We start from the raw sequence: 26,472 nt of genomic DNA, 5'->3' as shown, positions 1-26,472 counted from the left end.
AATGGGTCTGAAGCCCCGCCCCGCCTCGAAGAGCCGCCTGGTGAGGGGAGAGGACAGGAATATGAAAATGTGTGCATGGTACAACACTGGGAAACCCGAGGGTGGTGACTCACGTGGAGATGTTGCCATCGACGTACCAGTCCAGCCCTGGGGGGTGGGGCTGGCAGGAGGTGACCCCGCCTGTGGGAGGGGCACAGGTGAGGCGGCTGGAGCGAGCTGGGTGGGACCTGGGCCGCTGGCTGCTAAGGTAGCGGGGAGAGGAGAAGAGGGCGAAGTTAGGGTGAATACTTACCAAACCCTCGCGTGTTAGGCGGGGACTGGGAAATGAGCAGGACTCGCCCACGCACGCCGCAGGTGTGTGGCACCAGGGAGAGGCAAACTGGGAACTCAAGCCCGGCCTCGGGAATGAGGACTTGGGCTGTAGGTGGGAGTTTGGGGAAATCCATGAGATCTGACCTTCCGCACTGTCTCCCAGGTCCCAGGTCCCCACCCAGCCCCACCTCAGCTCTGGGCACTGGCTGATCCCCAGAGGCCCGGTACCTGCCTTCTCTCTGGGCCTGGGCACTCACAGGGGGCTAATGCAGGAGCATTACATTAATTAGTTATTCATTTAATTTAACTTCACATTTGGTCTCAATTAAGCTTAAAGTGTTCTTCCTTATAGATGTTCCAATAGCACTTGTAATTAAAAAGCAATAACTCTTTGCATTTCTGTTTTAGCGATCCACTGGGAGGCTGGGCTGGGGTGGGGGGAGAAGCGGCGGAAAGAGAGGGAATGAAGCTCTTGGTGGATCTTAGCACTCGGAGGCCCCACTGAAACTGAAGAAGCGTCAGAGCAGGAGCCCCGAGAAGGGGGGGGGCAGGAGAGATAAAGGGGTGGGCTTGGTGTAATAAGGAGCGGTGCTGGGAGAGGGAGGAAGGAGGCGATCCCAAGGAAAGGAAGATGGGCCAGATGCTCTGTGGGAGGCAGAGTGGTGCCCCTCCCCAAGGGGTCACATCCTAATTTCCAGAACCAGTGGACACATGGTCTCACATGGCAGATGACACTGCAGGTGCGACAGGGCTGAGACTGGGAGACTGCCCTGGATTATCAGGGGGGCCCATGGTAGTCACACAGCTCCTTAGAGATCAGAGAATGGGGGGATTTGGAAACTTTTCCCCCCCTTGAGTTAACAGCAGTCACCATGATCTGCTAGAGACAGAGATCAAGAAACAAACACATTCTTGGCTTGTGGCTTTCTTTTTTTTTTTATCCTCACCCGAGGACATTTTTAAATTTTTTGTTCAGATAGAGTGGGAGGGAGAAAGAGAGAGAGAAACATCAATGTGAAAGGGACACATCGAGTGGCTGCCACCCGCACGACCCAACCAGGGCCGGGGGGGACAAACTGCAACCGAGGTACGTGCTCTTAGCGGGAACCGAACCTGGGTCTCTCTGGACCACAGGCCGATGCTCTAACCGCTGAGCCAAACTGGCCAGGGTGTGTGGCTTTGATTCTTCTATTGGTACCTCCGAAAACCAGCGAGTATTCAAGTTTGCAGGTGCACAGTGCTTAAGAGAGAGGCGACTGTGTGAGCCCTTGAAAACTCAGTCTAGGAGTCCCTCCACTGTTTGCTATTTCTAAGCAAGAAGGAAGCCAACATCTAACAGAGCCAAGACCCGCCAAAAAGATATGATCAGTGACCTTGTCTCTGAGTTGAGCTGCTTTGCCCGGATTCCTGGCCAATCACTAAGATTCTACATTTCCCACTAGTCTCAGTGGCTTCTCAGTATTTTTATCAACTGGATTTGCATTACCTGACCTTGGTCCCTCTTTTTTCTTTCTCTTTTCTTTCTTTATTGATTTTAGAGGGAGAAAGAGATAGAAACATCGATAAGAGAGAACATCGATTGGCTGCCTCCTGCATGTCCCCCACTGGGAATTTGGCCCACAACCTGGGCATGTGCCCTGATCGGGAATTGAACCGGCGACCTCTTGGTGGATGGATCGATGCTCAACCACTGAGCCATACCGGCCGGGCGGTCCCTCCTTTTTCTTTGTTTTCATTTTATGGAGCAACATAGTATATGGTCATTAAGAGCTTAACTGAAGCCATACTGCCTGACTTCAGATCCTGCCTCCTATTTAAACCCCTTGCTAAGTGACCTCAAGAAATCACCTCACCACTCTGTGCCTGTTCCTCATCTGTGAAATGGGGACATTAAGAGTACCTACTTCAGAGGATTGCTATGAGGATTACGTAATGTTTACAAAGCACTTAGAGAAATGTATAGCACATGTTTGCTAACTATAATTAAAACTGTGATTTCAGCATGTGAAAAATGGAACATTCCCAAATATTGGGATGAAAACAGAATATTGAACTCTGTGAACTGTGGAAGCCCCTCCAATCCTGAGTTTTATGCCCCTGTGAGGATAATCAGCATTTTTCAAGACTTACTCCCATGTGGTTCCCGTTTCTACATCTGGAAACCTGCTCCTCCGTAAGTAACAACAGCCAAACACTCAAAGGCTTAAGCCAAGAAATTATGATTAAATGTTTAGAAATTCTTTAACGAAACTTTTACCATTTTGGGAGATGTGGGTTAGGGAAATGGTGGGTACACATGGCTAAGAAATAGTACTAACCAATGGACAAAGGCGTTTGAAACCCGAAAGTGACCTTTAAACTATGTGAGAAACGAGGCGTCAGGCTTGAGCCCTCTACTAACTAGCGTGAAACTTGAAAATCCCTGTATCTTCCTGCCTGTTTCTCATCACATAATTGCAGCAGGTTTCTTTACACATTGCATTAAAAGTACAACGAAAACACTTCAACTGCAGCAGCAATAAGAGTTGATAAAAAAAAAAAAAAGTTTGTCTTAGCGAACACAACGAGAAACGGGTGACTTTGTTAGAATAAAAACATCGGAAAGTCATTTGGACGACTGCTTCCCGGGACGGAGGTAGGAAGACCGCCGGCCCGACCGGCTCGCTGGGCGGGACCAGGCTCCCCCGCAGCGCCGCGGTGTTGAGTTCGGGCAGCAGGAGTGTGCGCCGCAGGAGGGAACAGCTATGCAGGCTGTTGGTACACCAATTTTGATGAATGTTTCTATTACATATCTGATATCGTGCATCAGTACAGAATGTTAGCTTTACTTTCATTTTATGAGAAATGTAAGGAACTTGTCAAAAAAATTACCTAGTGCGATTTTGCGGGCTTGAGACTTCTGAAAACGTGACGCACAGCGCCGCCTAGTGGACAGGACAAAGGTCGGCTCTACGGGCGGAGGGTGCTGTCCTGCTAATTTAGCTTTTGTCAGGATACAGTTTTAAAAGGCTATGAAATGCAGCCTGTTCTGTATATAGAAGCCCTGGTTTACTCTCCCTCTGTACCGTCCAAAGGGATCACCGCAGTCTCTCTGCCAACAGATCGGTCTGGGTAGGGAATGGCGTAGTACCACCTGCTCCATGGCCATTGACCAAAACCTGATGGATGGGGACGCTAAGGTGATTTCTGCTTCTATTTAAGGGACAGCTCCCCAGGAAAGTCACCTGCACAAGAGGTGCCATATCAGACATTGGCTATAGGGGTGCCCCACGTAGAACTCTCTGGAGTTAATTCTATGCCCTCTCACCTTGTACTTCTTAGCCCAACCCGGTGGAGTTTTGGGGGTGGTTGAATATGAATGTTCTGAGTATGAAGGTGGAGAGTAATCTATCATTCATTTCACTATGGCTGGTAGTTAGGACAGGGTCTATAGAACGCAGGCTGAGCTAAAAATACACTGGGTTCCAAGTATGATTTTTGCCCTTAACGCACAAGCCTGTCATTTACATCTGTGAAAACATCAGCAACTGGACGGCTGTGGCGTTTCTGGGGAGGAGTTTAGTTTCCAACCTTAACACATTTTTCTCCATGTGAGGAGTCACCCAGAGCTTCGCAGCCCTTCTCCACTGACCTAATAGTTGGGACCTTTGTTGGGGAATAAAAGAGATAGACTCCCAGTCGGAAACCTCCAAGAGATTTCCCAGATTTGCCTTTTCAGCACGTCTCTCAGGTGACGGGGCAGCCGTGCCGTTAGAAGTCACCAGGCGGGTTCAGCAGCGCCACACCGACTCCCCAGAAGCTGGAGGCTGCGTGGGGTGTCCGTGGGGTGTCCGGAGAGGAGCACCAGCGTGGCTCGCCATCCTGCCCCACCTCCCGCTACATGTCCGCACCCTCCTCTTCCTCCCATTTGCGGGGTGGTGGTGTGGGGGTTCTTCTTTCTTTTCTTACCTAAGGGCCCCGGGGCGGGCTGAGACACTATTTCCTTTGAAGCTTTCTGTGACAAAGCCTCACCTGCCAAGTTTTTCCAAACTGAGTAAGACAGACACTGGTCAAGGGCAGGGGTAACTGCACTTGGCCCTCACCAGCCCACGACTCCCCAAAGTCACCACTTCTCGCCCTGGCCGGTTTGGCTCAGCGGTTAGAGCGTCGGCCTGTGGTCCTGAGAGACCCGGCTTCGGTTCCCGCTAAGGGCGTGTACCTCAGTTGCAGTTTGTCCCCGGCCCTGGTCGGTTGTGCGGGTGGCAGCCACTCGATGTGTCCCTTTCATGTCGCTGTTTCTCTCTCTCTCTCTCTCTGTTCCTCTCTCTCCCTCCCACTCTACCTGAACAAAAAATGGAACAATGTCCTCTGGTGAGGATAAAAAACAAAAAAAACAAAGTCACCACTTCTCTCCACTTTATTATTAGTGTTAAATATGTATTTATTGATTTTTTTTTTTTTCAGAGAGAGAGGGAGCGGGAGAGAGAAACATCAATGAGAGAGAGATATTGATTGGCCGCCTCCTGCATGCCCCCCACTGGGGATTGAGCCCACAACCCGGGCATGCGCCCTGATGGGGAATCAAACCAGCGACCTCTTGGTGCGTGGGCTGACGCTCAACCACTGAGCCACACCGGCACGTCCCTCCACCTTTGGATGGCAGGGCGGGGGATCTTCTCTGCAGTGACAAGAGGGTCCAGGAGAGAAAGCAGGGAAGAGGCCCTGAGTTCCTCACACTCTCAAGCACAGTTCCCAAAGCTGCTGTTTTCTTTTCAGTCCAAGACAGGCCTCGGGGGCTGCCACACCTGGGTGTGTACACTCGCCTTATGTGAAGCTTGGACAAGGTAGTGAATCTCTTTAAGCCTTTATTTTTCCAACTTTAAAATGGGGGGTAATAACAGACTGTCGTAAAGATTACATAGATTCCATCTCAAGGAACTGGAGTATGGCTGGCAGATAGCATGCGCTAAAAGTTCTTTTTTCAACCTGTTTTCCAGTCCTTAACTTTACACTGGGAGACCCTTGTTCAGGCAGCTCCGGGGTCGCGATGAGACTGCCAGAGAGGAGCCAGCCCGGTGCCCCTCGGCTCAGCGACAGGCTTCGCTTGGCCTAGGATCTTAGACGGTGTCAGTGATGTCTGACCCTGGGATATACATTCCTCATCGGCTTTGGAGAAAGGGCTACAAAGATGACAGTAACCTGAATGGGTTCTACGGTCATTAGATAAGGCCACCGACGGCCACCAAATCCTGGGAGTAAAGGAATGCAGAGACACAGAGTGGCAAGACCAACAACCAGCACTCCCGCACCCTCCGCTGATCCCTAAGTAAACCTGAAACACCTAGTGCGGGATTCAGGACGCTGGGGCCGAGTCTGAAGTGCGGCCAGTGCTCAGCTGGGGCGTGTGCTGCGTCGAGAGCAGGGAGGGCCCTGCGGAGGCTGTGGCCGACACGCGGTGCTCAGTGGCTGACACCCAGTAAGTCTTCCCACTCATCCCAGGAACATCACCTTTTGAACTCTGAGTGCCTTTCCTTTGCACACGACCCCAACCTTAAAACTAAGAACTTTATGTATTATCTAAAGGACCAAATTCTCATTTATTGGACAGCAGGAGCCAAGTGTACCTTTTCCCGAAATCCACTTACTGACATTTGGTTGAAAATCTCCTCGAAGCAGATCACTGTTACTATTCCCCTCACCAGATGGAGAACCTGAGGTGCAGGTGCTGAGAGCGCACCATCCCTCGTAAGCTACTGGGAATCCACCTCCAAAGAGACAGTTTTGCAACCCGTGCCTGGCAGCGAGGACTCAAGGGACGTCTCGGCAGTGAATGGACGTTCCCGGACCTTAAGGCCCAAAGGCCATCAAAACAAAGCTCCGAGCGGCGCCTTTCTGCTCATCAATCCCATCAAAGCGAGAGAGAGGACGGAGTCTTGGTTTTCGTGAACAGCACTCAGTAGGACCTCAGTGGTTTGGCATAGATTGGCTCCAGGATGTGGTACGTTAGAACCAAGAAGAGACCTCCGAGGAAGACAGCAGTGAGGAAGGCCAGCAGGACGTAGCGACCAATGAAAAAGGCATCCACAATCTGGAGAAGAAAACGTCGGACATGAGATTCCTATCACTGCGGCACCCCGGCTGTGCTCCTCTGTGCTCGTGTGAAATCTCTGATGAACGGGCCCAGAGTCTGTTCCTATTTGTAACTTCCAGTAACATCCTGCCCGAGTCTCCTCTGCTAATGGTCAGGGAAGAACGTTTCCTCAACGCCTGAGCCGGAAGTACAGACAAAGAGCCAATAAGTACGGAGACAAATGGCTCATTTAGGAGGCTGGTAAACACTTCAAACACCCTGGGCGAGTTCTTTCATGTTCGAGAATCACATCTTTCTTGTCTAAAAGCATTCTCGAGAAGCCTATTTGGTCTTAGAAAAGCTCATGTTTTGTTGTTAACTTTTTATCAGGGAGAATTTTAAACATACATAGCAATACAATAGCATAATGAATCCCATGTACCCAAATCCCACCCAAACATAACCCACCGGAGGGTTTGTTTTCAAAATGAAAAGGTGGCTCTTTAAAACTCTCCTCCGAAGAGTTCTGAACCCAAACAGTCATACCCAGTATTCCAAGGGGCAGGGAACACGGCCATTTATCTGAGACACTGAAACACTAAGGGGACAGGTAGATAACGTGCCCCAAAGCATATGGTTGGTTGCCTGGTCGTCCTTGAGGCCCCAAAGCTGTTAGTCTTTGCTGACAAAAACCTACAATCAGTGCTGGCTCTACCCACTGGTCTACCGTCCACTGCCAGAGCTCCAGACCCGATCGGTGGCGACTAAGTTGGGGCAGGAAAGAGAAATTTAACCTACAAACCTTGTGGAGCAGCTACACAAACCAAGACACTGGGGGATTCACAGATTCCAGAAGTTCTGAAAAACCCGTACCCAGTGGAGGGTCCCAAACACGTGAAAGGGATTGGGGTAGACAAGAATGTCCACGTCTTAATTTTCAGAAATTGGGAATGTTTAGATGACATGGCCATGCAGAATTCAGGTTGTAAATGGAGCTGAGCTTGCCAGTTAGCTGACCTTAACACAGAGAGATTCGCCTGGGTTATCTAAGCCAGGAGGGCCCGGCAGAAGCACAGGTCCTGAGAAGCAGAAGAGGGAAGCAGAACTGGAGAGGTGTCACCTTCCTGGCTCTGAAGATGGAGCCCGGGCACCCCCGGCCAAGGGTGGCCTCCAGAAGCTGGAAGGGCAAGCCAACAGCCTTCCCTAGAACCGCGAGAGAGGGAGTCAGCCCTTCCAAGCCTTGATTTTGGCCCAGTGAGACTGGTTTTGGACTTCCAGGTCACTCTGAAAGAACACTGTCGTGTGGAAAGCCAGAGTGTGCGGTCATGCGTTGGAGCCGCAGTCGGGAAGTAACAATGCAGGGCGACACGCAGCCCCTGTCGAGTCCGAACACCGCTGCAATCGCCGAGACCCAGAAACACCAAGAAGAAAGGGCTGCTCCGCAGATACTCCCACAGCCTGCTCAGAACAAAGGTCAGTTTGATCAAACAGCTTTAACATAACTTTGACCTTGGCTCCAGCACTGAACAAGTCTCCCTCGGGCTACATGTTTGCTCGTTCGACACGTTTCACTTTTTAATTAGCCAATTAGCAGGCCTTGGGTGAAGAAGGCCCAGGTCATGTATTATTGATAGGTATTGAGCCAGGCTGCTACAGGGGCCAGTTCTCAAAACCAGAAAATGGGAGCTCCAGTCCTGCGGGCCATGTGGATGAACATTTTTAGCTCAAAGTCCGTTGTCCTCTCCCAGGTCTGAAACCCACAGGACAGAGGAGAGTGGGATTGATTTTAGAGCAGTGTTTGCTCGGCCGTCTTCCAGCTCTCACATCTGCAGGGATGCAGACACAGCAGCCTCACCGCGCTCCCCTCGCAGCCAGCGAAGCCCAGGGGGGAGCCTCCCCGGACTCACCAACAGGACTCACACCGACACCCTGCTTTCTTCTACTTTTTCTGTTAATCCTCACCTGAGGATACTTTCTCCATTGATTTTTAGAGAGAGTGGAAGAGAGGGGAGAGGGAGCGAGGGAGAGAGAAATAGAGAGAGACACATTGATGTGAGAGAGACACATCAATTGGTTGCCTCCTGCAGGGGCCCCGACCAGGGCTGGGGATTGAACCTGCAAACCAGGTACGTGCCCTTGACTGGAATTTAGCTGGCAACCCTTTGGTCTGCGGGCCAATGCTCTAACCACTGAGAACACTGGCCAGGGCAACGGAGTGGTTTTCAAAGGCTGATAAAAGGACCTAGCATGAATGGAAAGAATTCCTTACACTGTATGTTAAGTATTATTTCCCTTGGAGTTTCAGAATGATTTTCCTTCCTTTTGCCATAGGCGGTCCTAGGCAGAGTTAGAAATATGTACCAATTTTAGTTCAGAAGTCATATAATTTTGTGTACTGTTGTTGAACTCTCTGTGATGGCCCCTAAAGGTCTGCTGCGTTCCCAACAATGAAAGTTTTGAAGACACTCTCAGCTTCAGTTCTTGCTCTGACTCTTTCTATGTATGTCTGACTTGGGCAAGTCACTCTGACCTCTTCCAGTCTCGCTGTCCTTATCTATAAAATGGGGTAATAATGGTACCTACTTCATACTGCTTAGGGTCGTCTAGAGGCTTAAGTGAGATAATGCAAACATGAGCTTACCATGGTACCTTGCACACAGTAGTCCCTGAGAATACGTTAGCTATTCTCACCATTCCGACTTAAGAAGTGCAAGTGGAGGTTGGGAGGAAAGAAGCTGCCAGAAGGAATAATGGGACATCAGATGTCAATACCGTTATCGAGATCGTAGGGGTCTGAGACCAGCCGTGCATGAAGCCAGAGCCCCAGTCAGGGGTGGCCCAGGCTGAGTCGACTCTCCACGGAGAGCCTGCGAGGGGACCAGGCCTTAGGAGAGGTGGGTGCTGGCAGGTGTGGTTCCAGGAATGAGGACCGAAGGAGCTCCCAGAAGACCACGAGTGCTCATTCATCTGTCGGTATAACTTCTACTTTCCAGAAAACCTCTTTCCCTCACTGCTCTTCTCTATGAAAAGTATTCTCTTCACATCAGAAGAGGAAAATCCAAAGACATGGAGGTCTAAGCGCAGCACGCGAGGGCACTGCAGACGCTGAGGCCCAGGATCTGCGCTTCTGAGCCCAGGCCCCAGGGAGGGACACCTGGGTGCCGGGAGAAGGTCTAGTCCTACTCCACACTCCTGTTCCCTCCCTGCCCGGACATGAGCTGGTTTCAGACACACTGCTCCTTCATCTGGATGGGGACTCAGAATCCGATTCTGTTCCTGGGTGCAGGGACAGGGGCTCTACCCCCCAACCAGCTTTCCTCATCCTTGCGTTAACTGTACGAGTCTAACACCGGTCCGCCAGTGGATGCCAGGGAACACCGCGGGGCAGGAGTGAGGTCTCGGTCAAGAGGAACAAGAGTTACAACAAGGGGGCAAAAGAAAAGCAAGAGTTTTACCTTCATTTCGACCTCTGGGGCGGGGCTTTCACTGGCTCGGGGGAGGAGCAGCAGAGCTGCTGTGACGCTCAGAGCACCGAGGAACACGAAGACCACGGAGAACCTGCGGACAGAACACAGAGAACCTGGGGACAGAACACAGAGAGCCTGGGGACAGAACACAGAGAGCCTGGGGACAGAACACAGAGAACCAGGGGACAGAACACAGAGAGCCTGGGGTGAAAACCATGGAGAACCTCAGGTCAAAAACCATGGAGAACCTGGATACAAAACCACGGAGAATGTGGATACAAAACCACTGAGAACCTGGGGTCAAAACCCCCCGAGAACCTGGGGTCTGAAGACAGAGTGAAACACTGTTGGCAGTTTCTCTGTAGTCAGGCCTGATGGCCTCCATGGGGCCAATCATGTTTCAGCCCATTAACAAGGCCCTGGGGCCTGTGTCCACACTGCCCGTCAATTTAGAAATGTTTCCCTTGAACCCAAAGCCCTTCTTCCTCCGCAGGCACCAGCTGGAGGCGTTCCTGTCCATTCCCAGTTGTTCCGAACTCCAAGAATGGGAACTGGCAGTTTGCACTTTTGCCTCTGTGCACTCATAATCACGGAAGCCAAGCAGCCCCTCCCTCACCCCTACTTCTGTGTTTGTTTTTAGACCAGAATAATTTTGTAAAGTATGTAACTTGCTGCTTTACACTGACACTATCTGGCCAGAGGGTACATGCTATAGTGTCGTGGTGGTAGCTTACGGCCTGACTCCCTTCTGAAGCTGGTGCCTGATGGACAGCCAGCTGACAGGCAGCGTGTCCTCAGCGTGTTCCCTGGGCACACACGCCCACCCCCAAGAAATCCGACAGGCAGTGAAGCGGGTTTTCTTTCATCCCATGCCCTCCCCGCTCCTCCACGGGCTCCTCCACGGTCAGACTGAACAACGGCGCTTCCCTCTCCTCCCACCTCTGGTCAGAGCCAATAACACAGTTAGTGTTAGTGATCAAGGCTAAAATGTGCCAGTAATTACAGAAAGGATCTTCTGAATCCTAAATATGTAACGAGCATCAGTGGTTTGACTTCTGTTTTACCCTGGACTCCCAGAGGGAGACTGCCTTACCTGGCTACCCCGGAGGCCCTGGACAGCAGCGCACACAGCAGCAGCGCCGACACCCAGAGCAGAGCGAAGATGAACACGCCGGCTCCCACTCCGAGCACGGTGCCCGCCATCTGTGGGGACAGGAAGCATGAGTCCTGCACCTGCTCAGCCCTGGGCTCCCACTCCGAGCACGGTGCCTGCCATCTGTGGGGACAGGAAGCATGAGTCCTGCACCTGCTCAGCCCTGGGCCCCCACTCCGAGCACGGTGCCCGCCATCTGTGGGGACAGGAAGCATGAGTCCTGCACCTGCTCAGCCCTGGGCCCCCACTCCGAGCACGGTGCCCGCCATTTGTGGGGACAGGAAGCATGAGCCCTGTGCCTGCTCAGCCCTGGGCCCCCACTCCGAGCACGGTGCCCGCCATCTGTGGGGACAGGAAGCATGAGCCCTGCACCTGCTCAGCCCTGGGCCCCCACTCCGAGCACGGTGCCCGCCATTTGTGGGGACAGGAAGCATGAGCCCTGTGCCTGCTCAGCCCTGGGCCCCCACTCCAAGCACGGTGCCCGCCATCTGTGGGGACAGGAAGCATGAGCCCTGCGCCCGCTCAGCCCTGGGCCCCCACTCCGAGCACGGTGCCCGCCATCTGTGGGGACAGGAAGCATGAGCCCTGCGCCCGCTCAGCCCTGGGCTCCCACTCCAAGCACGGTGCCCGCCATCTGTGGGGACAGGAAGCATGAGCCCTGCGCCCGCTCAGCCCTGGGCTCCCACTCCGAGCACGGTGCCCGCCATCTGTGGGGACAGGAAGCATGAGTCCTGCACCTGCTCAGCCCTGGGCCCCCACTCCGAGCACGGTGCCCGCCATTTGTGGGGACAGGAAGCATGAGCCCTGTGCCTGCTCAGCCCTGGGCCCCCACTCCAAGCACGGTGCCCGCCATCTGTGGGGACAGGAAGCATGAGCCCTGCGCCCGCTCAGCCCTGGGCCCCCACTCCGAGCACGGTGCCCGCCATCTGTGGGGACAGGAAGCATGAGCCCTGCGCCCGCTCAGCCCTGGGCTCCCACTCCAAGCACGGTGCCTGCCATCTGTGGGGACAGGAAGCATGAGCCCTGCGCCCGCTCAGCCCTGGGCTCCCACTCCGAGCACGGTGCCCGCCATCTGTGGGGACAGGAAGCATGAGCCCTGCACCTGCTCAGCCCTGGGCCCCCACTCCGAGCGCGGTGCCCGCCATCTGTGGGGACACGAAGCATGAGTCCTGCACCTGCTCAGCCCTGGGCCCCCACTCCGAGCACGGTGCCCGCCATCTGTGGGGACAGGAAGCATGAGCCCTGCACCTGCTCAGCCCTGGGCCCCCACTCCGAGCGCGGTGCCCGCCATCTGTGGGGACACGAAGCATGAGTCCTGCACCTGCTCAGCCCTGGGCCCCCACTCCGAGCGCGGTGCCCGCCATCTGTGGGGACACGAAGCATAAGCCCTGCACCCAGCTCAGCTCTGGGCCGTGACGAGGTGTCCTCTCAGCTTCAGGCGCTCCTGGGCGTATGAAAGCATTCGGCCAAATACAGAACGTCTGAACCGTGGGGCATTTCTGATGACTGGTGTGTCAGGTTTGGGGGACCGTCCAGTCTCAGAGGCCTTAGCAGGAATTAGACATGTAGAACGAAACCCTCCTTTCTGGTGAGGGCTGAGAAGCAGCCTTCTGCGCTGGTGGGTCATTCCAAATTTGGTATCTGGTTTGTCTTCCCCCACCGCGCAGTAGAAAGCTGAACAAAAGCAGAGTGGAGGGCCGAAAGGCGCAGGGCGGAGAGGGCCTCGGCCACGTGGGGGGGCGCTCTCAGCTCTCAGGTCAAGGCCTTGGAACCAGCTTCGGCCCACCAAGCAGAAGACAAATGTCCCGCTCTGCTGTTGAGATTTCCTGCACAGGAGCGAGCAAATGCCCAAGTCCTTGAAGAAGAGGAGGAGGAAGAGGAGGGAGAGGGGGAGCCGCCCTTGGTTTTGAACATTCACTGTGTGCTGAGTACCTTACAAATACATGCCATTAATCACAGCAATAAGCTCTGAGACAGGGGCTACATCTACCTCATTTAATCACTGCAATAAGTTCCTGAGGTAGGTAGTATATATCCTATTTAATCATGGCAATACCAGTCTGAGGCAGGTATTATTGTATCCACGTCACGCAGGTGTAATGAGAGAGATACGTATTAAACTGGGCATTTTACATTAGAAACCCACGGTTCTCTCACAGTTCTGGGGGCCAGAGGTCTGAAATCAAGTGTCATCCCGGCCACCCTCCCTCCGAAGGCTCTGGAGGAGAATCCGTCCTGCCTCTTGCAGATTCTGGTGGCTCCTGGCATTCCCTGGCTCGTGGCCGCGTCCCTCCAATTTCTGTGGTCTCTCCTCTGTGTCTTCTCCTCTGCTGTCTTTTAGGAGGACACTTGTCGTTGAATTCAGGGTCCACCCAAAGGATCCAATATAATCTCATCTCAATGTCCTTACCTTAATTACATCTGAAAAGACCCTGACTACTTTCCCTACAGTGTCAGAGATAAGCCTTAAGCAAAAACTTCCTCCTCGGGTTGATGGTTTCCTTTACTCTGGTGGTTTAAATACCACAAAAATTATTATCTATGAGAAGTCCCGTTATCAAGGTATTGCAAAGAAGCCCCAAGCACCAACTGCTGGAAAACCCAAACCCAAGTATTTAATCAATCAACATTCTCTTTGTGCCCACCATGTACAACATGTGCTGCGTGCTGGGGGCACGAGGTAAGACCTGTCCTTGGAGAGAAGCTCACGGCCTATTGGCAGACACTGTCATGTCAACAACCACCTATCTTACACTCTGAGAAGTAGGAAAACAGCGCGCATGCGAATCGAGGCAGTGAGGAGGCGACTCTGCACGGCCCATTGGGGGAAGGGTCAGTGCAGCAACAGAGTGGAGGGGGGGTGGGCAGAGAGGGGAGGGCAGCAGGGGAGGGTGGGCAGAGAAGGGAAGGCAGCAGGGGAGGGCAGCAGGGGAGGGTGGGCAGAGAAGGGAGGGCAGCAGGGGAGGGCAGCCGAGAGGGGAGGGCAGCAGGGGAGGGTGGGCAGAGAGGGGAGGGCAGCAGGGGAGGGCAGCAGGGGAGGGTGGGCAGAGAGGGGAGGGCAGCAGAGAGGGGAGGGCAGCTGAGAGGGGAGGGCAGCAGGGGAGGGTGGGCAGAGAGGGGAGGGCGGGCAGAGAGGGGAGGGCAGCTGAGAGGGGAGGGCAGCAGGGGAGGGTGGGCAGAGAGGGGAGGGCAGCTGAGAGGGGAGGGCAGCTGAGAGGGGAGGGCAGCAGGGGAGGGTGGGCAGAGAGGGGAGGGCAGCAGGGGAGGGCAGCAGAGAGGGGAGGGCAGCAGAGGGGGGAGGGCAGCAGAGAGGGGTGGGCAGCAGAGAGGGGTGGCTCCCGCTTGCCTCTCCACCCTCCCGGGGGCACACTCTTCCCTCCTTGGAGCACAAGGGTGTCACCTCCCAACTCTAACATGCCAAGTGTTTCCCCACCCCTGGGTCCTTGGACTTGCGGTTTCCACTTCCTGGGATTAACCTGACCCCAAACAAGCCCGCCGCTGTTTGCAGGGCTGGACCCTGCTCACCCTTCTGGTCTCAGCTTCAAAAGCAGCATCCTTAGAGCGCTTCCCGCCTGCCCCGGCTTGCAAGCCGCAACTGCTCCTCTCCATCACTCCTTCCTTCCAAGCACATCTCACAAACTGGACTTCCCGTGTTTATTTATTGTTTGCAGGTTCGCTTTCTGCCTCTCCAATTAAACAGAAAACTCCATGAGGACAGATCCTGCTTAGCACAGGATCCCCAGGTCTGACCAGAGACTATACTCAGCAAATAGTTGTTGGATAAATGAATGAAGCAGTGCTAACAAGTCCACAAAAATCCAGTGGGGGTGACAGGAGCATATCGGGTTTCAGAAAAAAACTGAGGCTCCTGCTCAACACTGGACAGAGCTAACAAAGAAAGTACCTCACACAAAAATGAACACAGAAAAATGCTTAAGAAAATAGAACAAAAGGAATTTAATACACAGTGGAGCTCAAAAGCAATAAAGGAAAACCCTTAAATGCTATAAACAACAATGTACCTGGGAGCCTGAGTGGTGAGCAGGGCGGAGCAAGGGCCACGGGAGCCAACGTGGCTCAGTGCTGGCCTCTCCTGGAGAGATGAGGGCTCACACCCTGGATCCACAGAACCACTGCTGAGAACAAGGAGAGAGCGGCCCTAACAGGACTCACCTGCTCTGGAAATAGGGACTAAAGAATTCGCTGCTGACTTGGTCGAAGGAAAGCTGGCCAAGCAGCTCAGGACTTGGGTAAAAAAATGAGTAACGCGCCCTGGCTGGTGTGGCTCAGTGGCTGAGCGTCGTCCCATGCACCAAGAGGTCCCGGTTCAATGCCCAGTCAGGGCGCAAGCCTGGACTTCAGGCTTCATCCCCAGCAGGGAGCATGCAGGAGGCAGCGACTGATGTTTCTCTTTCACATTAGTGTTTCTCTCTCCCTCTCCCTTCCGATCTCTCTAAAATCAATAAAATAACCCAAAGGAAACCTGAATTCCAACCCTACATCACATGTAGGTGTGGAGTCAAACCATAGGAAATGGAATCCAAGTAGTAAGATTAACATGAAAACTAGACTAAAAGTGAGAAGCCCGCAGGATCCCAGGGGGGACAAATCGAGACCTCCCTGCAGGGGTGCCACCCCAGGTCGGCACGAAGGCACCCACACGAGCGAGTGTGAAACCAAGATGCTTTCAGACACACAAAGACCGAAATGGAGTCCGCCTCCTATATACACACTTCAGCAAGAAGGAAGCGGACCAAGGAAGATGGCCTGACACGTAGGGAGACGGGGAGAAAGCACAGGCAAACACCGACAGCAGTGCTCTCTGTAACGACAAGTAAGGACCAACGTTTGAGTAGTTATAAACAGGGAGGAACGAAAATATTTGTCAACGGTTATGTGGAAGATGAGAAAGGATAGTTCCAAGTTTAAGCGTTATTACCTTGGGTCACTATTTTACTCCGGAGGAGGTGAGAGTTAATGATTACCTGTAGGCTTTGTTAAGCTAACTATACCTGTTTAAAAGACAGTATAGGTAAACACTAAAGATGGTAAATTTAATGTTATGTGTTTATTAACACAATTTATTTTATTTATTTATTTTTTATCTTCACCTGAGGACATTTTTCCATTTTTTGTTCAGATAGAGTGGGAGGGAGAGAGAGAGAAACATCGATGTGAAAGGGACACATCGAGTGGCTGCCACCTGCACGACCCAACCAGGGCCGGGGACAAACTGCAACCAAGGCACATGCCCTTAGCAGGAACCGAACCTGGGTCTCTCTGGACCACAGGCCGACGCTCTAACCGCTGAGCCAAAATGGCCAGGGCTATTAACACAATTTAAAAATGAGCAAAACAAAATAAAACATAAGCTGGGGAAGCAATATTAGTATCAAGCAAAATAGAATGTAAAGCTTTGGAAAAACTAACGAAGTCACATAAGGAGTAACTTACCAACAAGATACAACTCAAAACAAATATACACTTGAAACAAACCCTCAAAATATATAAGGCCAACAATTCAAAGAGTCACTGCACTAAATGGACAAACCCACAAATTTAGTGGGAGATTTTAATATACCTCTCTCAGAAACTGATAGACCAAGCAGATAAAAAGATAAGAATAAACATTTGACAAAGAAGATATACAAATGTCCAATATTTTAAATATGTGAAAAGGTGCTTTATTCACCATCGGGGAATTACAAATGGGAACCACCACAATGGCTAAAATGAAAATGACAGACAACACTAAGTGTTGCCAAAGGTGTGGAACAACCCACACACTTCGGGTGAGTGTGAAAACCACTGCAGCCGCTTTGGAGACTGTGGCAGTACCTGGCAAAGCCGACTCTAAACATGAGCCCCAGACCCAGCTCTTCTATTCCTGGGTGTATTCCCAACAGAAATGCACACGTAAGTTCGCTAAGACATGTACGAAAGTTCACTGAAGCCCTATTTGAAATAGCTAAAAAGAGAAACCACACAAATATTTATCAACTGAATGGATAAAGTGTGGTACTATTCCTTTGTTCATATAATGGAATAGCACAAAGCAATGAGAACGAACAAACTACAACATACCCAAGCAATACAGAGCTTGTACTCTGTAATTCCATGTACATAATGTTCTGAAACAGGTCAAACTAATTTTGGGGTTAGAAGTCAGGAGGAAGGCTACCTTGTGGAATGTAGTGAGTGGAGGGAGCAAGAAGAGGATTCTGGGGTGCTTATGAAATTTTGTTTCTTGATCATGTTGGTTACATGGCTTTGTTAATTTTGTTAAATTGTATCTACCTATATACTTCTGATTTGTATACTTTTCTGTATGTGTGTTACATTTCACCAAAAAGTTTATAGTAAAAAGTTTCCTTTAAAGAAAAAGTCTGAAGAGACCTATCAGCCCAGTGTAATATATGAACTTTGGGTCTTGAGTCAAACAAACCAATTGTAAAAAACTTTTATGAGACAACTGAGAAATTTGAATAGTACAGTAGCTGGATAGTTGATGATATTAGGGAACTGCTCTTCATTTTTTAAGTGAAAAATGTTTTTTAAATGTGATTATATTGCTAAAAATGATTTACCATATGCATAATATACACATATATAACAGAAAATGATGTCCAGAAACTCCATAATTATCCGGGCAGATGAGGTGAAGGGGCTAATATAAAAAAAGACTGGTTATGAGTTAACTGTTGAAACTGAATGATGAGTGTTTGCTATACTAGATTCTATACTTTTGAATATATTTGAAACTTTCATAATAAAAAGGTGTATATGAATATGTATATATGTATAAGTAGGAATAAATCCAACAAAAGATGTATAAGATTTTTATAGCAAAAGTTACAAGACTTTATTCAAAGTTGTTGTTTTTTTTTTAATGACCTGAATAGAAAAATAAGACAGACCTGAATAGAGAAATAACCCATGCTCCTATGTGGGATGGTTCAACTTCAATAGATTTTAATTTTCCCTAATCTATCAATTCAATGCCTTTCTAACCCCAAATCTCAAAATAATATATTTTTTTGTGGAACTTGAAAACTGATCCTAAATTCATATGGAAAAGCAAAGGCCCAAGAATAGCAAAAAGAATTTTAAGAACTAGGATGGAAACTTGCCTTCCTTGTTACCAACTGCCACAAGACACATTATAAAACCAAGGTAATTAAAACAGTGTGAGAGCGGCATAAAGACACAGGGGCCAGTAGAATAAAACAGAGAACCCAGAGACAGATCCATGCATTTATGAGAGCTTTGCACAGGCAGAGTTGGCTTTATGGTTCAGTGGACTGCATAGATGGTGTTGGGACAAATGATCATCCAATCAGAAAATAATGAAATTAGATCTCTACTTTATATCATACCCAGAAACCAATTTTAAATGGAAAGTAATTCATTATAAAACAGCATATGTTTAAATATACAAATGTTCAGGCTGACTACACTAGAATCCATAATGAAGTACAGCAGTCAGATGCTTGCACCTAAACTTAGAATCACCAAGAATGCAAAAGCTACAAAACGCAGGCTGATGCAGGTGCGTTGGATGGCAACTCAAATACCACGAGCTGGGCTGCCTTCAGTAATGTGATTTTTCTAGAGTGATGAACAACTCTTGTTAAAGTTCCAAACCACAATAAGTATAATTTCTCCTTGATTTACATTAGAGTTGCATTTCTGGAAATTTTAACTATATTCAACCCTGCCAAAAAATACATTATGTTTATACAAAAAATAAAATTAGATTTAGGCTCAGATTATAAATGAGTATCCTGTGGGATGCTCAGAAGTTGTACAGGATGCAGGACAGTTCTTCACAGTGAGGGGCTGTCCACGCACCGCAGAACATCAAACAGCTCCAGCCCTGCTCTGCAAACCCCGGCAGTGCCTCCAAAATTACAATAATACTCAAATATGCCCTCGTGGATTCCAAAATGGCCAAAGGGCAGTACTACCCCCCTGGAGAACCACAGTTCGGGAAAAACTCTTGTACAAAGAGACATGTACAAAGATGTTAGTTAATAATAGCAAAACATCTGGAAAAACCTAAATGTCCATCAATAAGAGAATGGATGCAATATTACAAACTCATAATGAATATGAAATGAACAAATGACCTATCTGTATGGATATAAATACATCTCAGAAATAATGTTGAGCGACAAAAGCAAGTTGCAAAATGAAGCCCACAGTATAATAATGTTTGTATTTTAAAAATAAAGTAAAAAACTTAGTAGCAATATATATTGTTTATAATAAACATATATATAGTCAAAGTATAAAAATATGGGCACAAATAAAGCATAACAATTTCAGAAGAGTGTTTGCCTCTGGGGAGAGAGGAAGAAAGGGGCATGGGGCCAGGAAAAAGATTAAAAGGGATTTGAACTAAATCTGTGATGTTCTATTTCTTAAAGAACAAAAACAACAACAAAGAAAACCTTAAGCAGATGTGCCAAAATGTTGATGTTTGTTAATCTAGTTGGCAGGTCATGGGTATTTGTTATACTACCCAGTGTAATACTTACTATTTGTAATAATTTTCAGATAATTCTTAACTCTTAAAAAGGTAACTGGTAGCAGGGTACATATGAATTGAAATCAAAGAACAGAGATTGGTGGCCAATCGGGATACTATTGCAGTTCTCCAGATAAGAGATGTTGAGGGTCAAAACTCTGGCTTAGCTGTGGAGATGAAAAGGAGTCTAGGAAGAAGGCATTAGAAATGAGGCAGGTTTTTTTGCACAGCAAAAGAAACCATCAACAAAATGGAAAGATAACCCTTTGAATGGGAGAACATATTCGCCAATGATACATCTGTTAAAGGGTTAATATCCCAAATTTATAAAAAACTCATACAACCCAACACCACAAACCAAACAATCCAATTGAAAAATGGGCAAAGGACCTGAATAGACATGTCTCCAAAGAGGACATCCAGATGGCCAAGAGACATATGAAAAGATGCTCAACTTCACTAATCACCAAAGAAACGTAAATTAAAACCACAAGGAGATGTCATCTCACCCTGTCAGAATGGCTATCATTAATAAAACAACAAACAAGTGTTGGTGAGGATGTGGAGAAAAGAGAACCCTTATACACTCTTGGTGGGAAAGCAGATTAGTGTAGCCACCGTGGAAAACAGTATGGAGTTATCTCAAAAAATTAAAAATGGAACTGCCTTATGATCCAGTAATTCCACTTTTGGGTATATATTTGAAGAAACCCGAAACACTTATTCAAAAGAATATATGCACCCCTATGTTCATTGCAGTGTTATTTACAATAGCCAAGCTATGAAAGCAGCCCAAGTGCCCATCAGTAGATGAGTGGACAAAAAAGTGGTGGCACATTTATACAGTGGAACACTACTCGGCCGTAAAAAAGTACATCTTACCATTTGCAACAGCATGGATGGACCTAGAGTGTATTATGCTGAGTGAAATAAATCAGTCAGAGAAAGACAAATAACATATGATTTCACTTATATGTGGAATTTAATGAACAAAAATAAACACAACAAAAAAACAGAAATAGTCCGGCTGGTGTGGCTCAGTGGTTGAGCGTTGACCCATGCACCAAGAGGTCACCAGTTCGATTCCCAGTCAGGGCATATGCCCAGGTTGTGGGCCAAATCCCCAGTGGGGAGCATGCAGGAGGCGGCCAGTCAATGTTCTCTCTCATTGATGTTTCTAGCTCTCTTCTTCTCACTTTCTCTCTCTCTAAAATCAATAAAAGAAAAAAAATGTATATAAAAAAAAAGGAAACAGACTCATAGATACAAAAACAGACTGATGGTTGCCAAAGGGGAGGGAGGTTGGGGTACTGGGTAAAAAATGTGAAGGGATTAAGAAGTATAGACTGGCAGTTACAAAATAGTCATTGGCCTGAGGAAGCTGAAAGAGGTGGGGCAGTAGATTGGGGCATGGGGGGAGAGGCAACCAACTAATGTCTCTCACATCAAGTTTCTCTCTAAAATCAATAAGCAGCCCTGGCTGGTTTGGCTCAGTGGTTGGAGCGTCCGCCTGCGGTCCGGAGAGACCCGGGTTCGGTTCCCGCTAAGGGCACGTATCTCGGTTGCAGTTTGTCCCCGGCCCTGGTTGGTCGTGCGGGTGGCAGCCACTCGATGTGTCTCTTTCACATCGATGTTTCCCTCTCTCTCTCTTCCTCTCTTTCCCTCCCACTCTATCTGTACAAAAAATGGAAAAATGTCCTCGGGTGAGGATAAAAAATAATAATAATAATAAAAATAATAAAATCAATAAGCATATCCTCAGGTGAGGATTAAAATAATAATAATAATAATAATAACAACAACAACAACAACAACTTGTCTAAATTCGAACACCCTGTTCAGAAGGTATCACGAAGAACAAATAAATATCGGGCCGTTTCCCCTCTGTGCTCATCTGTGAGGTCTTTCTTTGGAAAGAGTTTATCCAAAACTTTTTTGTAGTGCTTTCTTTCTTCATTTAACAGTTGGTTCTACATACCTTGGAACCAGCTCTCAGAGAAACTGATAGTGGCACACATTAAGGCAGCGATTTTCAACCTTTTTCATTTCATGGTGCATATAAACTAATTAGTAAATTCCACGGCACACTAAAAAATATATTGTATTTTTTGCTGATCTGACAAAAAATAGGTATGATTTTGATTCATTCACAGCTATTGTTGTGTTGGCTGTTGTCACTTTTTAAATTTATTTGATAATCTATGGGAAAAGAGGTCAGTGCCCCTGACTAAAAAGTCAGGTACTGCATGTCTTAAAAATTATTGTGGCAAACCAGTTGACAATCGCTGCATTAAGGTAACTGACCTTTGCACATGTACATAGCCTATTGGATTAAAAATGCACTGCTCACAAGTTGATCACGTGTGAGAATACTAAAGGCCATTACATGATGACATACTGTCCAGTACAAAAGTGGATTTTATGTAGGGTAAGGTGGCCAGTGCTGCTGGTGGGAGATATATATCTCACCCACTCTCTGATTTTCAGACTCGAGCCCATGAACGCAGCAGAAAACAGTGGATTACAGAGTAAAGAGCCTTCTGGAGAATTCGTTTCATTTTCCTTTATAGCTGTTCCAAATCTTCAAAAATAATTGGCGGCAGCAGGGGTGGGAAGTGGGCTCACACTTAATTTTTTTTTTTTTTTACTTTAAACACTTCATTATGGCTTGAAATTTAAAATATTAAGATAATGCTTCTAGCTTTATAATTATGTAAAATGCAGGTTGGGAAAAATCAATTGCCAAGCTACCTAAATGCTATCAGTGTGACATCATCTCTTAACCAACTCATAGAAAAGAGGATCAACGGATGCAGACCACGTCTTGCCCAACTTTATCCTGGGCAGTGTTGGTATGCAGCAGTCGGTGCCAGGCAATGCCCGTCTGTCACAACATCACGCAGGGCCAGGACCGGTCACTCAGGGCTGCAGAGAGGACATGCCACTCACGAGGGCTCTGGACTCTTCCAGGGCATGTGCTGATCTAGTCCGGCGACCGGAGAACACAGCCCGAGCCTCACTTCCTCACCCCCACCTCCCATCACCACGTGTCTCACCTTTCTCCTCGGTCTCCCTCCCTCCCCCAGGTCTCAACTCTCCACCGCTCCATCCCGGTCACCTGCCCCTGGGTGTCACTTTCAGTGTTCACCCGCTATCCCCGGTACTTGGGATAGAGATTAAGGTTTGAGTCATAAGGTATTGACTCAGGCGCTGACATTTCACTTTCTTAGAAACATGAAAAATAAAACATTCCTTTCTTCTCGGCCCGCAGTTAAGTATTTACTGTCCCGGGGCCTGGGGTCCGGATGGGCGGTCCAGCCCGGTGTGATGGGTCAGCGCCCCGCCTACCGCCCCGCCTCTTCCAACCCCCTCGGGCCCAGCCTCCTCGGGCCCAGATCCCTCGGCTCCAGCCTCAGCCATTCTCTCCTCCGCCTTCCTGTCCTCTGCAGGGATCCCCACTCCTCACCTCCGCCCTCCCCTGGCTCCCACCCGGGTACCTACTCACACCTCGCAGTCCGGCTGGTTTCAGCCACCGGGGCTTTGGTCTACTCGGAACGAATCACAAATGGGCTTTCATCCAGGCGGCCCTAGATTCGCTAATCAGCGCCTCTCTTTCAGCGCCCAGTTTCCCCTTATTTGCTTACGCCCGCCACGGCTCCAGGCAGCGTAGAGGGTGGGCACGTCGCACTCTGTTACGCCCTCCGATTGGTTGGAGCCTGTCGGTCCTGGGGCTCGCCTCAAGCTCGATTGGATAGAGGCAGTCCGGGCTCCGCGCACGCCCTACTCCCTGTCAATCACACCAATTTTTAGGTAACCCGAGGGCTCATTGGCTAGTCTAGCCTGAGGGCGGATTGTAGGACGGAAAAGAGCTGTTTTCCGGGCCTCCCTCTCTGTTACTATGGAGATTGCAGAGCCCTGCCGGGATTCGCCGGTTCCGACAACACTTTCGTCCATCTCTAAGTGCGGAGACAGGTACAGCAGTCTGGACGTTAGTGCCTGTTCCGAGGTCCGATGAGCATCTCAGTGCCTGACCCACTGGCGCCGGTGGGTAAAATCAGATGCAGCCTCGAAGTGGGGGCAGGCCCAGTCATTCCGGGCCCTTAATGCTCCCGGATAGAACCGAGTACAAAGCACTAGTTGTGACACCACGCCTTCATTTATTCCTATCTGGCCTTATTCTTCCGTTATCCTTATGAAGTACACTGTGGTAAGGATGAGTCTACTCACAGGACAGAACTGGGAAGAGAGGCCAGGGTCAATCAAGTGAATCTTCTGTAGCCACACCTCCAAGCTTCTGTAACTGGAACTGATCCACGCTTTTAGCAAGCTGCCCTTACTAACTGGGAACTAAACTTGCCTTGATTTTGTTCCGAGGCTGAAGCCTGTTAGACCAAAAGATTCATAAACCAGGCTAACCAAAGGAAGTAGGACAGAGGATGCATGCTCCATTGCTGAAACAGGAAGGGAAACAGGAAAACAAAAATAAAAACACTACCAAACGTGAGAGCTGTTAATATTTGAACCCATGACCTTATACAACATTCTGAAATATGAAGCAAACGACTCAATCCTGGAACACTGAATCTTTGATTTAGGGACTCCGATGCTGAATCATAGCTTTAAGGGTGAAATGGAAGAAGACGATTGAATTCCATTGGATGTATGTCTCAAATTTATTCTACTTTCAAGGGTTCAGCCATATGTACTAACCAATGATTTTCAATGTGTTTACCAACTTGACCTTACTTGGACCAATAAAGAGCTCTGTGGTATAGAAAGCCATTATTATGATTAATTCATTTCATTAGAATTGAGTGTTAACTGTAGCTAAGCACTGGTAAGATACAAAAGAAATACCATGTGACTCCTGCCTTAATAGCTTGTGGTTTGCTAATGTTAATAGCATATGAAACAATTAGGAAATGCTTTAAAGCGAGATATAACAATGGGCCAAACATAGTTAATTGCTCCAAAAGATAATACTACTACTTCATATTTACAGAGCATTTTGTAGTTTTCAGAGCACTTCTTCACTTGTATCATTGGGGGAAATGTTTTTTTACTAGAGTTAATGTGCGTCTTCATGGTTTAGCTGGAACTCATGCTGAGCCCTGGCATATGGGTAGAAATGGGAAAGGTGGAACAGAGATAGAAGTGAATCCAGAGAGAGAAAATAGTTTGAGCAAAGAGGCTGAGACAAGAATGAGCACTGAATATCTGGGAAGCAATAGGGAAACTGGTCTAAGCCAGAGTGGAGACAAACAGTGGAAAATAACATTGTGTAGATCAACCAGTCAGGACCAGTGCTGAGCCCTTTATGTTTTTGGGGAAAATGTTCAAAGTTTGAGTTTGGGATAGTTAATCTCCTTATACTTCTAATAATCAAACTGACTTTTGTTAAATTATAAATTAAGAATAGGGCATGAATGAGGAGGCACTCCAAACTTCTTACATTTTCCTGACTTGATATAACATTTTAGGTTTCTCTCTCATAAGAAGGTACCGCTCTCCACCAAACCTCACCTCAATCTCACTCCTTAACTGGGAAGAGGTGTTAGCTTTCTGATTAAAAAATGCTATCTTATCCTCTCATTGAAATCGAAAGAAGTGCTGTCACCATAGGACTCCATAAGTTGCCATCTCTTAATCAAAGTTCACTCCATAGAAGATTGATTACTTGACTATCCAGTCTTTCTCTCTCTCTTTTTTTTTTTATCCTCACCCGAGGATATTTTTCCATCTTTTGTACAGATAGAGTGGGAGGGAGAGAGAGGAAGGAGAGAGAGAGAGAGAGAGAAACATCGACGTGAAGGGACACATCGAGTGGCTGCCACCCACACGACCAACCAGGGCCGGGGACAAACTGCAATCGAAGTACGTGCCCTTAGCGGAAACCGAACCCGGGTCTCTCCGGACCGCAGGCCGACGCTCTAACCGCTGAGCCAAACTGGCCAGGGCCAGTCTTTCTCTTTTTAAAAATTGTCTTCTGTACGCCGAGTTACACGGTGCCTCACCACGTTGCTCCGAATCTCTGCCATGTATATATGACTCATAGGACACTGTTCAGTGCACATCATTTTGTTTAATTATGATCTTCTTTTCTCTGACACAAATAAAAAAGTCCAAGCAACAGCAACAATAAACACCAACGTCTAACTAATTTCCTTTCTCAAATGTGTAAAATCATTTTTGTACTGTCTGATAGAGAGGTAGGGTAACAAAAAAGAGAGGTTATCAGGGTAATGCAGTCCAAAAAATTATTTCAGAGAAAACAACTCTTTCTTGTTCATTTGATAGTTATCAAAACTTTTTCTGACAGGGAGCCCTGCATTTTTTGTATATATTTTCTTATGTGCGATTATTTTAGCATTTCTGCAGGTACGTTCTGAAAATGTACCTACAACTTCAGTAATTGGTGGTATTTAGCTGAGATTCAAAAGCCACCGTGGTTCTAGTCTGCTAAATTGGGGAAATGGCTAAACAAAAATCTCCCCCAGGTGTATTGTCGCGGTTACTGGTCTTCCAATTGTAGGGTAGGTGCCATTGTCACCCAGAACTATCACTATGATTTTCTTTCCCTTCTTTTTAAAAAAATCTTCACTTGAGGATATTTTTCCATTTATCTTCAGATAGAGTGGGAGGCAGAGAGAGAAAGAAACTTCGACATGAGAGAGACACATCGACCAGTTGCCTCCTGCACGACCCTGATCGGGGCCAGGGACGGAGCCACAATCGAGGTATATGCCCTTGACGGGAATTGAACCTGCAACTCTCTGGTCTCTGGGCCGATGCTCTAACCACTGAGCAAACCAGATGGGCCACTATGATTTTCTAGATTATAATATTTACCTTATGCTATAGACCAGGGGTCAGCAAACTATGGTCTGTGGGCCTAATCAGCCTGCCATCTATTTTGTGTATACCCTACAAACTAAGAATAATTTTTACATTTTAAAATGGT

At 48.4% G+C, this 26,472-nt stretch overlaps 1 protein-coding gene across 2 annotated transcripts; it reads right to left on the bottom strand.

The window, feature by feature from the left end:
- Nucleotides 1-4,930: 4,930 nt before the first annotated feature.
- TMEM218 (transmembrane protein 218) lies at nt 4,931-23,041 on the bottom strand. Of its 2 annotated transcripts, none has more exons than XM_036276901.1 (4): nt 23,017-23,041; nt 10,922-11,031; nt 9,817-9,919; nt 4,931-6,379 (listed from the first exon to the last, which is right to left on the bottom strand). In XM_036276901.1, the coding sequence occupies exons 2-4, from the start codon at nt 11,029-11,031 to the stop codon at nt 6,245-6,247; spliced, it is 348 nt and encodes a 115-aa protein (XP_036132794.1). In that variant the 5' UTR covers nt 23,017-23,041; the 3' UTR covers nt 4,931-6,244. The 2 variants fall into 2 exon arrangements, with proteins under 2 accessions (XP_036132794.1, XP_036132795.1); XM_036276902.1 differs by having other exon boundaries at nt 23,013-23,036.
- Between the last annotated feature and the right edge of the window lie 3,431 nt (nt 23,042-26,472).

This window comes from Molossus molossus, unplaced genomic scaffold (genome assembly GCF_014108415.1).
Source record: "Molossus molossus isolate mMolMol1 unplaced genomic scaffold, mMolMol1.p scaffold_m16_p_22, whole genome shotgun sequence".
NCBI lineage: Eukaryota > Metazoa > Chordata > Mammalia > Chiroptera > Molossidae > Molossus > Molossus molossus.
This window is presented reverse-complemented; position numbering and strand designations above follow the sequence as displayed.